This window comes from Phaenicophaeus curvirostris, chromosome 7 (genome assembly GCF_032191515.1).
Source record: "Phaenicophaeus curvirostris isolate KB17595 chromosome 7, BPBGC_Pcur_1.0, whole genome shotgun sequence".
NCBI lineage: Eukaryota > Metazoa > Chordata > Aves > Cuculiformes > Cuculidae > Phaenicophaeus > Phaenicophaeus curvirostris.
In genome coordinates, this window is record NC_091398.1 from 30,678,420 (window position 1) to 30,691,223 (window position 12,804).

Genomic DNA, 12,804 nt, shown 5'->3' on the forward strand with positions numbered 1-12,804 from the left:
ATGGACATTCTTGATTTTTATTTATTTTTTAATTTATTTATTTTTATTAATTTTTATTTAATTTTGGATGCTGGTAGATGCTTTATTTAAGGAAAATACACATTCCTTTGCCAGAGATAATCTGCTTGCTTTTGATAAAGAAGAGCACACAGGAGCACCATCGGAGGTCCAGAAACATGCAAACAACGATAACGGTGTTGGGCTATGCATTCATCTTTCCCTCCACCCCTGTTTGGAGACTGAGTCTCCCAGATGCGGGCTGAGACGCCCTTACTTGTGTCTGCTGTCACCTCTGATTTATTATGCATAGGGGTGCATCTGAACTGAACCTGGAGACAGTGCAGGCTGTAGCAGCAAATGATTTTATGAGGAGTCCTCAGCTGTCAGGACTCACAGTTACTGCTGGAAGTACTGGAGGGTACTTGTAAGTGATTGGCTTTGACCCATGTTTTAATATGTCCTGGCTTTCTTCTGCGTGGTACAGTACTTTCTGGGAAGCGGGAGAACGAAAAGGCACAAAGCTAGGGCATTTGTCAGGGCTTTTTTCATTAGCTACTTCTGATACAGAAGCTCCTAAATCCAGAACAGCACAAGCTTTTGAGCCATGTCACTAAGGCTGTTTCTCAGCAGGGAGGAGAGAGCTGTAATCAATAAGTAAAATGCGGTACTCTCTTGGCTCAGTCCTTTCCTCCATTTCAAGGTGTGGAAGGAGGAGCGGCTGCTCATTTCATCTTTCCAGGATTACATTTGTTACAAAGGAAAAAGGAGCTGTGAGCAGGAACCTTGTTTTCATACATAAACTAACAAAATAAAGCATATGTACACATAATTTCACAGTAAGGGTTGAACACCGAGTATGTCAGACAGAAGTACCTCATGAAACGTTGCCAAAAGACAAATTCATAGCTGTGGATGTGCTGAGACATGAAGGAAAATAAAGCTGTGATGCCGCAGAAATTCAAAGACACTCCAGTTGATTAATTCCCCTGACCTCTTCCCCAAACCAATAACCAAGCTCTGAGATTCTCCCTAGGGAAGAACTGAAGCTTCATTTCATGATTCATTTCCAACTGGACTGGACAGATCACCATGAGATGTACATCAGGGTAGAGATTTGTATTACCAAGGGAACACTCAAGTTTCCCGAAAGGTCTTTTGTATCTAATTCTGAGGAGACAAAAGATTCGTTGCAAGAGAGCGCACAACTGAATTAGGGGAGTGGATACATTCGGTACCCTTGGTGACAAGGCTGTATGCTGGCAGCAATGGATCTTTTCATCTAAAAAAAAAAAAACATCGAAGCTGGTGATGGATCTTGCTTTTTGAACAAATACAATTCACTTGAGGCCTGTAAGGCGTATAGAGGTCTGCAAGCAGGTAGGAACTTTTGGGAAAAGCAGGAAGAAAACCTTCTTTGGAGGCACAAGGGGACAACGTGTTCTATGGGCCAATATTTACCTTTCACTTGTGAAATCTCCCTCACAGCTACCTGTTGGTGTTGGCTTTGCTACAAACACACCACGCTTTGACCTTACAAAGAGGGTCAATCTGAAGCTTGTGTGTTGCCTCCGGATTCAACACTTGTCTTGAATAATAGGCGCAAAAAAATTATACAGACTTGTTGTGTACTGGATAATTTTAATCCACAGAGCATAGACCACAGGATTTGTTGATGTCTGTGGAGAAGTCCATTGGGGTATTGGGGAGGAAATATTCCCCCAGGCTCTCTTTCAAACCTTTAAAAGCCCTGCTCTCTACTGTCAGCCTATTTTCACTTGGATTAGTCAAGAAGCATGAGGCCTGCAAATCCCATCCTACAGGAACCATTTGCATACAAATTCTGCTTCAGCAACTTCATTTTTTATTTCCCACTGTTGTTCTTACCTGCTGCTGGTTTTCCCTTTGAGAATGCAGCCTGGCTTGTATGCATTCCCTGGTCTCCTGGAAAGCCTGTCTTTGGGACACCTCTGCTGGGTAGTGGGTACACACGCCTACAATGTTTGTACAGGAGAAGATGAGAACATTGGAGACCAGCTGCAACAAAAGAAAAAAAAAAAAGAAAGAAAGATACTTGGTTATACTTTGGAAACCTGCCGTCGCTTCTACAACTCCCTCATCTAAGCCACGCTTAAACCTCTCTAGTCTTTAACATATAAAACTTCCATATATGTACTCAAATAAATGTTCTTAATACTGTGTATTACCTCACCAGTAAAGAGTACAATTCCAGTAGCAGGTGGTAAAATTAATACTGTAATCCTGCTTTTGGTAACCCACACCTTGGAAATACTGTGGGGAAAAAAATAAATCCATCTAAATACACATTATTGTCAAACATACCGAAGGGAAAATTTTGCTATTCACAAGATTTAAAAGCAACTGAAATGTTTTTTAATCTAGTTCTGACTCAAAATTTTATGTTACTAGATTAAGAACATAAGTTTTTTACATTTTGTGAACATGACTACAGAAAGAGTTGTTAAGTCTGGAGCGTATTTGGACTGGACAAGCAAAAAGGAAAAGCTACATCACTCTTCTGTTTCCACATGGTTCATGTTTTGTAAGGAAGCTGTCACATAATTTTTGCTGAAAACCAGTATTGCAATCTTTTATTTCCCAACCATCTTTTAATAAAAAAGGAAAAAATCCACACCCATTGGTGGTATTTGCTGCACGCAAAATGTTCAAAACCACTTCTGTTGGTATCATGCCAACATTTCCCTTGACAGAGGTCAGTCACAGTACAACTTTCTGAGTTGCACAAGCTGTGCTGGCTCTCCCTTTGAGGGCAGACTTACATGAAACTCCTCTCATCTCTTCTAGGGGGAAACACTGTCAGACCTGCAAGATTTTTAAAAGCCAGGATCTTTGGTCTATTCCCTAAAGAGTCCAAACATAGCCTTCGCCTTTATTATTTTTTTTTACTGCAGAATAAAAGAAGTAATTTCCAGACTAGCCCATTACCTGAAAATACAGGGCCAGGCTATGAAGCGCAGGAGGGATGCAGGACACCCCTCAAGCCCTATGTTGAGAGAGGGTGCCCAGGATTCCCCAAATCAATTTGGTCACTGTGAAGGAGAGTAGCCAACCCCATGTCAAACATAGACCGACATCTCAAAGAGTAACAATCGCCCCAAGAAATTCCACTGGGATTGCCCTAACTCTTTGATTACACGCATGTGTTAAGGGCAACAACAATTATTTTATTAACAACTCTGCCTTAAAACAGGATAACGGCAGAAAAGTCTCCTCTTTCACCTCAAAAAAAGGAACACCTTAAGCTACAGGCAGCTGAGGGACTTCTCTGTGGACGGCTGCCAGTAGATGGCAACAATCCAACTTCCTAAACTCCTCCATCAAAGTGCCGCATTTTGGGCTATGTCCCTGCAGCAAGTTCCCACACTTAGGTATCATACTGCAAATGCAATAACCTGCAGGTTATAGGTATCCAATGGTTGGACTCGATGATCCGGTGGGTCTCTTCCAACCCGGTTATTCTATGATTCTATTCATATTTGTGCTAACTGTTTTCCAAGGGGGAAACTATTCTCATCCCCTACAGATTGCTCCCTCCATCAAAGCGTCTACACTGCACAGACACAGGGCTATCGAAGGTGCAGGTCGTCAAAAATGAACATGAGACAAGCCCTGATCCTAAACTCACACATTCCCTTTGCAATTATATTCTCACTTAGCTCTTTTTAAGGCAGGCAGGATCCTGCCATATCCAAGGTTCTCTATCTCTTCCACAAGGTGATCAGCCACAAGCCAACTTCCACCAAGATCCTGCCCAGTTACCCTAATCCAGTGCTGCATCCAGTGGGCATTTGATGGAGTATTTTTGCTCATAATGATAATTTTTAGGGATGAAAAATCCCCTCATAGTGTATAAAAAAACCCCACTAGTGCTAATTACAATGAAGAGACAGCTTAAAAAGGGAACAGGAATAGAGTTTTCCTAGGAGTTACTCTGATTTCTGTTCCATGGATCCGCTGGTGGTGACTCACAGCCTGTGAAGTTCCACAGGGTTACAAAGGGCTCAAAAAGGTTAACACTAAACAGCATCTTCTGCATGGCTGGATTACAGCGAGATTCCCAAATCCTCTCTGTTGGAGCTGTTTGCTTGTGCAGTAAGCAGAAAATTTGCCAGGGCATATAGAACAGAGTAAGCATTCATCATATATCTGAAACAGATAAAACTAAGAGCACAAAAGATCTGAAAGAAATATACAATTTACTTTCTTAATCCCAAGAATTTGAGGCTTATTTCACTTACAGTCAATACTGCAACCCCCTCCCAAAAACTCCCCAAAAAGGTGACTCAACTCTTGTACAGGACATAACATGATTTAGGTGGCAGGCAATGTATCAGGAGTTAACTGAGCAGAAAAGAGGAACACCACAGTCCTGAAAACAAGATATACCTTTTTAGGTATATCTCAATGACAACAAGAAGTCCCCCACCAGGCTACCCATGAAAATATTTTTTTCACGACGATGCCTTAAAAAGCCAAGCTGAAGAGCTCAAGGCACGCAACTCACATGATGCATCAAGACCAACATTGTCAAAGGGGAGTAAAAAACCACCATCAAACTTGACGTTATTGATAACTTTTGTAGAACACAAAGCAGTTTAACTTCTCAGCACTCACTGACATCATTTTACAGAAACCCAAGGGACTTGACAGGCTGATTTACAAGACAGACTCAGACGACCGTGCTTCATCAAGTCGGAATAAATACTATATTGCAGTGTAGTTTTTAAGTAGTAAGGGACAGACATCTGTATTTATTCTGTTAAGTAGAAGCTAATTTAATTCACAGTATGGCATCTTTACAACACCTTGAAACATAAGGGGAGAAATTACAGTGACATGCTGAAAGTATCAAAGGTCTGCAGAGATTTAAAACTACTATTCGCAGCAACACTTGTTATATGAGCAAGAGCACTTTGTTCAATATCTATTCTCAGTCATTTTCTTCATAGGTGCTTTAAAATATATTAAAGAAAAGAAAAAATGCTTTCTAATCTCATTAATTTTTTTCACAGTCCTCTGTCTTAATAAAATAAATTTATATCCTGGTTGCCAAATGGTACTACTTGCTTATCAGCTTCCTTGCCATTTTGCTATGGTAACCAGCTTCAGTCCCAGGAGGAAAGAGATGATGTAGATATTAAAAAAAAAAAGATTCCTTAAGCTTCATTGCCTGAAAAGTAAAAACATATTATGGCAAATATTCCAGACAATCTGTGCTTGAAGAGCTGTTCAAGGCAACAGGAAAATACTGCTGCCTATTTTGTAGTTGAATTCCTTCCCCTGCCTAGCTGGAGATTTAGACTAAGACGACTCCTACCCTTCTGGTTTTGGAAACTAATAGTTTATAAAATACTACTTTACTTACATATAACTCCTAGAAAAGCTATTAAACCTGCCTGCAGTATTGCCATATTTGAGCATTTCATAACTTAATACATTTTACTCTTACAGCTTCTTCACGTCACCGAAAAAATGCTATTATCCTGACGTTACTGAAGCAGAGTTCTTTATTGGTAATTCAGTACCTAAGGAAAAGCTAAGTACTATGAGGTGCTTTCAAAAACCACCATGATTTCCTAGTTCCATTGAAATAATAGACCACTCAATCTCAGACAACAAAACAGACCAGACAGTTTCAAGTCACTTTGATTTCATTGCACAAACAGAGCACTGCAATGCTTTTGTTCAATCTCTCACAGGAAACTCTTTTCAATACTTTTTTCCCTTGTTGACTGAAGGAAAAAAAATACAAAACAGTTTAGTTCCATGTGTTCTAGGAGTTATGAAAAGCGGGTATTACAAAATCAAAATCGAGGGCTAAATTTAGCCTGACATTATTGTTACAAAATTGATGTTTTGGGTGTCTCAGGCCAGGACAAGGAAGAACTGGGATGGCTCAGTGACCAGGGCACAGCCTCCAGACCACCATAAGCACCAAAAGTATCAGCTTGTGTCAGTACTGTCACGCTTCTCCCTGCTGTGTTTCTATTCCATTATTCTTCAAACACCAGATGCTAGTCAATATGTAATTAAGAGACAACAACATACTTAAAAGGGATAGTGTCGAGATAATTTTTGGTAGTTGCCTACCTCTGCCAGAGCAAATAAGGCTGGCACTGTCATGAGAAGGTGGGCCATATTCCTTGGAGTATCATGGCTTATTATAAAAATCACAGCTCCCAGTTTTTGCTCAGTTACTCTGCCTTAGTCTGCTTCTCTTGCAGAGTTTCAAGGTTATTTCTATTCTGAGATCATAGCACTAGAGTATTCCCATTAGTTTCCAACAACATTAAGCAGTATTTTGTTTATCTAAGTATTTTTCATTTAAATCAACACATTGTCTTGATATTTTCATAAAGTCCCATTTTGAAAACAACTATATTTTAAGCTTTTACTGCAGGGCAGTAAAATTATTGCATGGAGAAGGAAAACATATATATGGAGATTAAGATTCATGCAAAACAATCTAGAGCAAAAAACAAAGCAGGTAACCCTTCTTTCCAGAGGGTGATAACTGCACTGCTTCTGCTTTCCAGATCTCATGATACTCATCTATTAACAACTTTTTTTGGGTTAAATCAATTATCAGTGCAATGGCTAGGATAAAAGCACATAACTGAGTTTCTAGACTACATTTCATAGTGGTCGTATAGTGAATTGACAAATTGAGCAAACATTGACATTAGCCTTACTTTTGAGAGATCCTTTTCTTAATAAGGAAAACTTATTATAGAAATCTTCATACTTACCTGAAACAATGTAAGAACAAAAATATGATAGACTACAAAAGCTCTAACTATCCAAGATATTTCCACAGCACTTACGTGTACAATCCTGAATTGGAAGTCTGGATAAATTCTAAACATAAAAAGCACAAATATTATGAAAAAATGTTGTTGTAAGTTATAGCTGGTGCTGTTTTCTAGATGCTCTCCCTGAACAGCCGCTAACCCTCTATTGTTTCTTTATACACTATCTAATAAAAAAAGTTGGAGCAGCTACAGAGCCAAAGGCATAATGAAAATTAAAACGAAAGACAACATCAGCTGGCTCCAAGATCAAATTGCTCATGTATTTGTGCTGTATATACAACATCTTTCATATCCCAGAGCTGCAGTACAGTACTAAGATAGTGAAAACTTGTAGATCATGCTAGAAAGATAATCAAACAGTGAAAGTCCCATGGTCTTCTCCCAGTGTTTGACCAGTAAAGAACAGGATCTAGTGAAGAAACTACAGGGAGGTGGTTTTTTTTTTAATTTTAAACGTGACAAGTGCTTTTACTGAATACTTGAAATGACTGCAACAATAACAGATTACATCAATACCCCAGAGTCTAAGAACAAATCTTCTGAAGTGGCTCTTTGGTGTTTTCCCTCTTTGTTCTGCTGCCTCTGTGCAGCACCTACTTACTCGGATCTTGAGCAGAACAGAAACCTGGCTACAGACAGTCTTCCACAGACTTCTCTAAGACCACTCTATGCACACAAGTGTTGCTACTGAAAACAGCTCTGAAAATCTAAATGTTTCCCTAAGTCACGGTATAACTTAAGGATCCCAAAGTTCCAGAAATTGTTAAACTGATGCTCCTGATACGCAGTAAATCTCTTCAGCTGACATTGAGAACAAAAAAACTCCATGCAGAAATACTTCTGAAACTTTTTATTCCTTTTATTTGGGAAGCCTACAAGGAGCAAAAGCTATCTACTTTAATCTTTCAACTAGGTTCTGTATTCAGGATAAAGTTTCTTGCTGAGAGCAAAGCAGTGGTATTTTGGCTAAAGATGTTAAAAGAACACCAATGCCACTTGTGGATGTCTCTATTCAACAATTACAGCCAGTAAAAACATGACATGAAACTGCTTATTCTGTGTCTTTCAGTGACCACCTCACCTTTCCAGTCATGGTATATGCTGATCTTTTTGATGTAACGCTGTTTTCCAAAAGGAAAACGAAACAAGTATTTTGTCCCACAGAAGTTCATTTTTCGTTTGAATAAAAAAATATTATCTAATTTAACTTTTAAATACGTAGTTGCAAGTAGAGATATAATACACAACATCCCCCATCCAGAGCAAAAAATAAAATTTTAATATTTTTTAATTCTTCCATTTGATTCAGGGGACATCAAAACATCTAATGATGCTTTTACTGCCTTGCACCTTTTTCTATAGAGCATTTTAATTAATTTCTGATGACTGTAATTTCAAATCTCCCATGCATTATTTCCATGCATGATATTCTTATTGTCATACAAAATATGGCATTTATTATTTGTGCGTTTTAACAACTAAAAGCTTTAAACCCCCATTTTGTTAAAGAACAAACATTACCAATACAGACGTACTTTTAGTAAGCATCTCAAGATGAAACATCCCTACTTTAAACTGATAAATTCTACTTTTCCATCACTGTTTTATTATTTAATGTTTCTGCTGGGATTACAGTGAGATCTGACTTTCTTTGGTCACTGAACAACAAGGCTAAGGAGAGCAGAATATACTGTCCTTGTCAAACCTTGGTGTAACACCAGCTAGAAGTATTTCTGTGTCTAAATTTTCCCGTAACTCTGCCATGACCCCTGAAAAGATATCCTGCACGGTGGCACACAGCCTGGTGGGGAGGAGATTCCTGGGTCCTACCACCTATCCTCACTGAATCTCTGTGGCAACCAAGTTTCTGTGCATCTTCACACTTAGCATACTTTACGAGCTATAAATCAGCACTGGTTCTCATGCGAGGATCCTTCATGGTGAGTTGGATTAATCAAGCTGACAGCTCGTGGCTAAGTGGGCGAGACAGCCGTGTGGGAAGCTGCCACTCGCCGGGAAACACCCAGGGGCTCTTAGATGCAAGAGTGAGACCCTGAAACAACTCAAGGGAAGGCTTTTTCCAGTGAAACAGGGACATTTGTCCTTTCCCTTCCCCTGTTAACAATTCAACTCCTGCTTTATTATTTTAATAACCATCTTTTAAGTCTTTGCAGTCAGCCTGTCTCCTTCAAATCTAATGGCTTCTTATCTTACGAGATGGCACACCAGCCATGTGCCTCTCGTTATCATGTAGGCAGCAGCACAGAGAGCTTAGCAGAAACTGCAAGTTTGGCCGGTTTCAAATCTGCTGTGGCAGCCTCCCGAGGGAGCTACGTGGAGCTAGAAACGGAGAGCTGGGATCGCCACAGCCCTCACGAGCAGTACTGCACAGTGGGTTAGATGGAACAGGCTTAACACTCCAGCTCACTTAACCTGATTCTAGTGAAAATGCATTTGTACTGTGGGTGAACGCATTCCACTGGAAGTGTGTTTACTTCTGATCCATAGAGGTATCTTTGTGTCAAAGGCTTCAGCAGCCAAATACAATCTTACCGAAATAAAAGCTCTTCAAATAGGACTTCAAACATGAGGTCCATCTTTTTGAGGTCATGAAAGTGGATGAAAGCTCCTAGTCTTTCTGTGCATGACTCACAGTTATTGGCTAAAAATATTCACACACAAGGTATGTCAAGATAATTTCAACAACTGTATAAAATTTGCCCAGATGTATGATGGCTTAAGCAATTTAGACAATGATATTAGTTAAGAAAATTAAAGCTGTGATATTAAAGCAAAATCAGTTGTTCTGCAAAGGATTGCAAGCATATCTGAGGCCGCGTTGTCCTCATGCCAGTCTCACCTCCCTCTGTGCTCCCAAGGCGGGAGGAGCTGTTCAAAAAAGAAGATACAATAAGTGTTAATTTAAAAGGTGTTAATAGAAAACATTGTAATTGAATAGAACTTGGATTAAGAAGTCTGGTTATGCTTTAAAGGCTCTCCACAATGCCTCTGAAGCTAAAGGAAGCTGTTAAAATGAGGAGAAAGGTCAAGAAATGTGCTCGATTCATCTTTTATATCCTATTTCCTTCCCTATTCAGTGGAAGGGATGCAAAGGAAGGAAGCCAAGTGCTTAGGTTTTCTATCAGGCTCTATTAAAATTAGTTCACTACACTGAAACACACATGAAACTCCATTTAATATATGCTAACTAACTCAACAAGCAAATACGTATTGTGATTTGACCCATGATGGGAGTAGGGTTTTGTTTACTTTGCTTTTCTGCATTTTTATGTTGGCTTGGATCAAGTTGTGTGGCAGCCAGTGTTTACCTACGTGATTTCTGCAGAACAGAACTCTGCAGCCCGTCTAGCAGGATCGTAGTTCTTCACAGTCACCTCCATGGCTGCCACTACCTACCCTCTCCATCCTCCTGGCAAGGGGTGTTCTGCCTTTCACAACAGCCTACACACTGCCAGCAAACACATTTCACACAGAAATACGTTTCCAAGGTCCATGACTGTCTTCAACGGCTATGGGAAAAATATCTGTGCTAAATAAGCAAAAGCATGAAGATCAACAATCTTCTGCTTCCTCCCCATCACCATGCGCCCTGGTCCTTAGTGTTTCTGGGAATATTTTTTTGGGAGCCCTGGACTCAGACACATCACCCCTTATCCACCATAGTCATTTAAGCACAGACATCACCTCCAGGTCACCGGGAAACCAAAAATATTTATCTAGTTATATGAAAGCCTTATTTATCTAGGAAAAAAGAACACTCTCCAATTGCTCAGCAGGCAGAAATGATTGCCCTAAATAACATCTGTAAGATGCAAAAATCATTATTTTCCAACCACTTGAAATGTGTGCTTTTTGGAGGTGGTGAGGGGCGTGGTTTAGAGATTGGTGGGAATGGTTGGACTCGATAATCCGGTGGGTCTCTTCCAACCTGGTGATTCTATGATTCAGGTTGGTTTTGTTTGTTTGTGTGGGAAGAAATGTAATATCGGATACAAAAGAGAATACAGATTGATTTTTTTTTTTGGTTTTGATGACCTTCTTCCGTTGGTGATCAAGCTGGGGCAGCTTGCCCACAAGCTATGCTCCTTCCTATTAACATCTCTATCCCAACACATAATTTTAATAAACAAAAGTTACCAAGCACCACCAGCTAAGTTTGAATTCTTGAACTGAAGCACTGCCCCGTACCAGATGGGGTGAGGGATCAGTGTTCATAGCAGACAGCAAAGACTGTGCACAGCCACTACTAATATACAGCTCAATCTATGAGGTTTCTGACTGGTTCACAACTAAATACTCTCCTTTAAAAGCTGAATGTGTGATTTTGCCATCTATTACAGCAACCTAAGCTTCCTTCTGAATGAGAAATGTTCTGTAGAAGTACAAGATTCATTATCGTATCTTATGGTATCACAAGCAGCTGAGCACACCAAGCTCTAAATGGATTTGGTTTCAACAACACAAAAACTATCAGTAGGCAAATTCCCAACCAAATTTTAACGGAGCACAACAGACAGCTTGAAGGCATATTCCTTGGCCTTCCGCTTCGTCATACTGAATTTCAAAGGTCTACACTAATACAATAAAGATTTTATAGAGAAGCTATAAAAGAGTCTTCAGAATTGCTTTTATATAGGCAAGTGTAAGACAATAACAACAATGGTTACGATGAGCTCTGTTTATAATACGAATGACACGACGCGATTTAGCCTGCCTTTATTCCATTACATACAATCCATTTCCCTCTGCCTTTGGAGCTGCACTGCTTTACTCTTCATGTGTCTTTCGTTCCACTGTCTTTATACGGTAACTACTTTTTATCCACCCTGGACTTTCTTCTCAGCTCCCCAGTCCTGCCTTTCCCACTTTCCCACACAAATGCGCAGTCTCACAATCCCAGGATCAAGCTAAATGAATATTTTTAATTTAGCCATGCTGAATTTCATTTGTTTCTAAGAGCTCCAGTGATTTAGTCACTTCACTGCTACACAGCTTTTCCTAGCCTATGTTATAGGGCACAGCTTTAATTGCTTTGCAGTATCTGAAGGGAAACATTTCAAGGTATACCTTTGAGGCATATTTATTGAAATTATCAAAGTTCCATACCACAAGACTGCATCATTAATTTCTGTAAGCATTATGAAATGGCAGGAAGCAAGCTGGATTCTTGAATCAAGATATGCCATAGCCGAAGGTTATTTTTGCTAGGATCTTAAACATGCTTTTTCTTGCTGTCAAATGTAGAAGATGAATATACTGAAAATATTGGTATTACAATACTGTAAAAAATTCAAATGTTTAACAGAAACAAACAAATCAACCTCACTTCACTGGAGATACACAGTTTAGAAGAGTCTTTGAATTGTGACAACTGAAATAAGCTGGGTCTGCTGAGAATTAGGCAGGATATAGAGAAAATAAATCCAGATTTCTGTAGCTAGTGGAAAATTTTGATGCTCTAATTGAGCATGTACTTCTATTCTCCCAAAGATTGTTACCAGAGATTATGCAGCTGAACAGGTTTTCTGAGGTGAACTTAAAATAGACCTAATATCATAGTAACCTCCCCAAGAGGATACTGTACATCACAGAACTGGACTTTGAAAAAGAGGGAATAATGAATATTTAAAGTAACCTAATCTGAGGGAGTACTTATTTTCGGCATTTTTTGTAATAGGACAACAAGACAGAAAAGGACCTAAGAGACCTCATAGATTATGGAAGTTCATTGCCCACTTGCCTCTTAAAAAACTGTTGTATCCAAAAATTGACACAACAGTTTTCTTGAAGCTTAAAGGACACTGAACAGCAGTACTTGCTTTTATTATATTGTACGCAGTATTTCTCTTAATATGCCCCAAAGAGACACTTACTTTTCCTGGAGTGGGCAGTATTGATCACAAACAAATTAGCTCTCAGGCTACTTTCCCTG

At 39.4% G+C, this 12,804-nt stretch overlaps 1 protein-coding gene across 1 annotated transcript in view; it reads right to left on the reverse strand.

Annotated features, from left to right (window-relative positions):
• The window catches only part of ADCY5 (adenylate cyclase 5), a 213,472-nt gene that overhangs the window by 89,060 nt on the left and 111,608 nt on the right, over positions 1–12,804 (reverse strand). Inside the window, exon 2 of the mRNA XM_069861431.1 lies at positions 1,885–2,034. Coding sequence (XP_069717532.1) covers positions 1,885–2,034 — 150 coding nt within the window. The remainder of the gene's footprint in view (positions 1–1,884; positions 2,035–12,804) is intronic.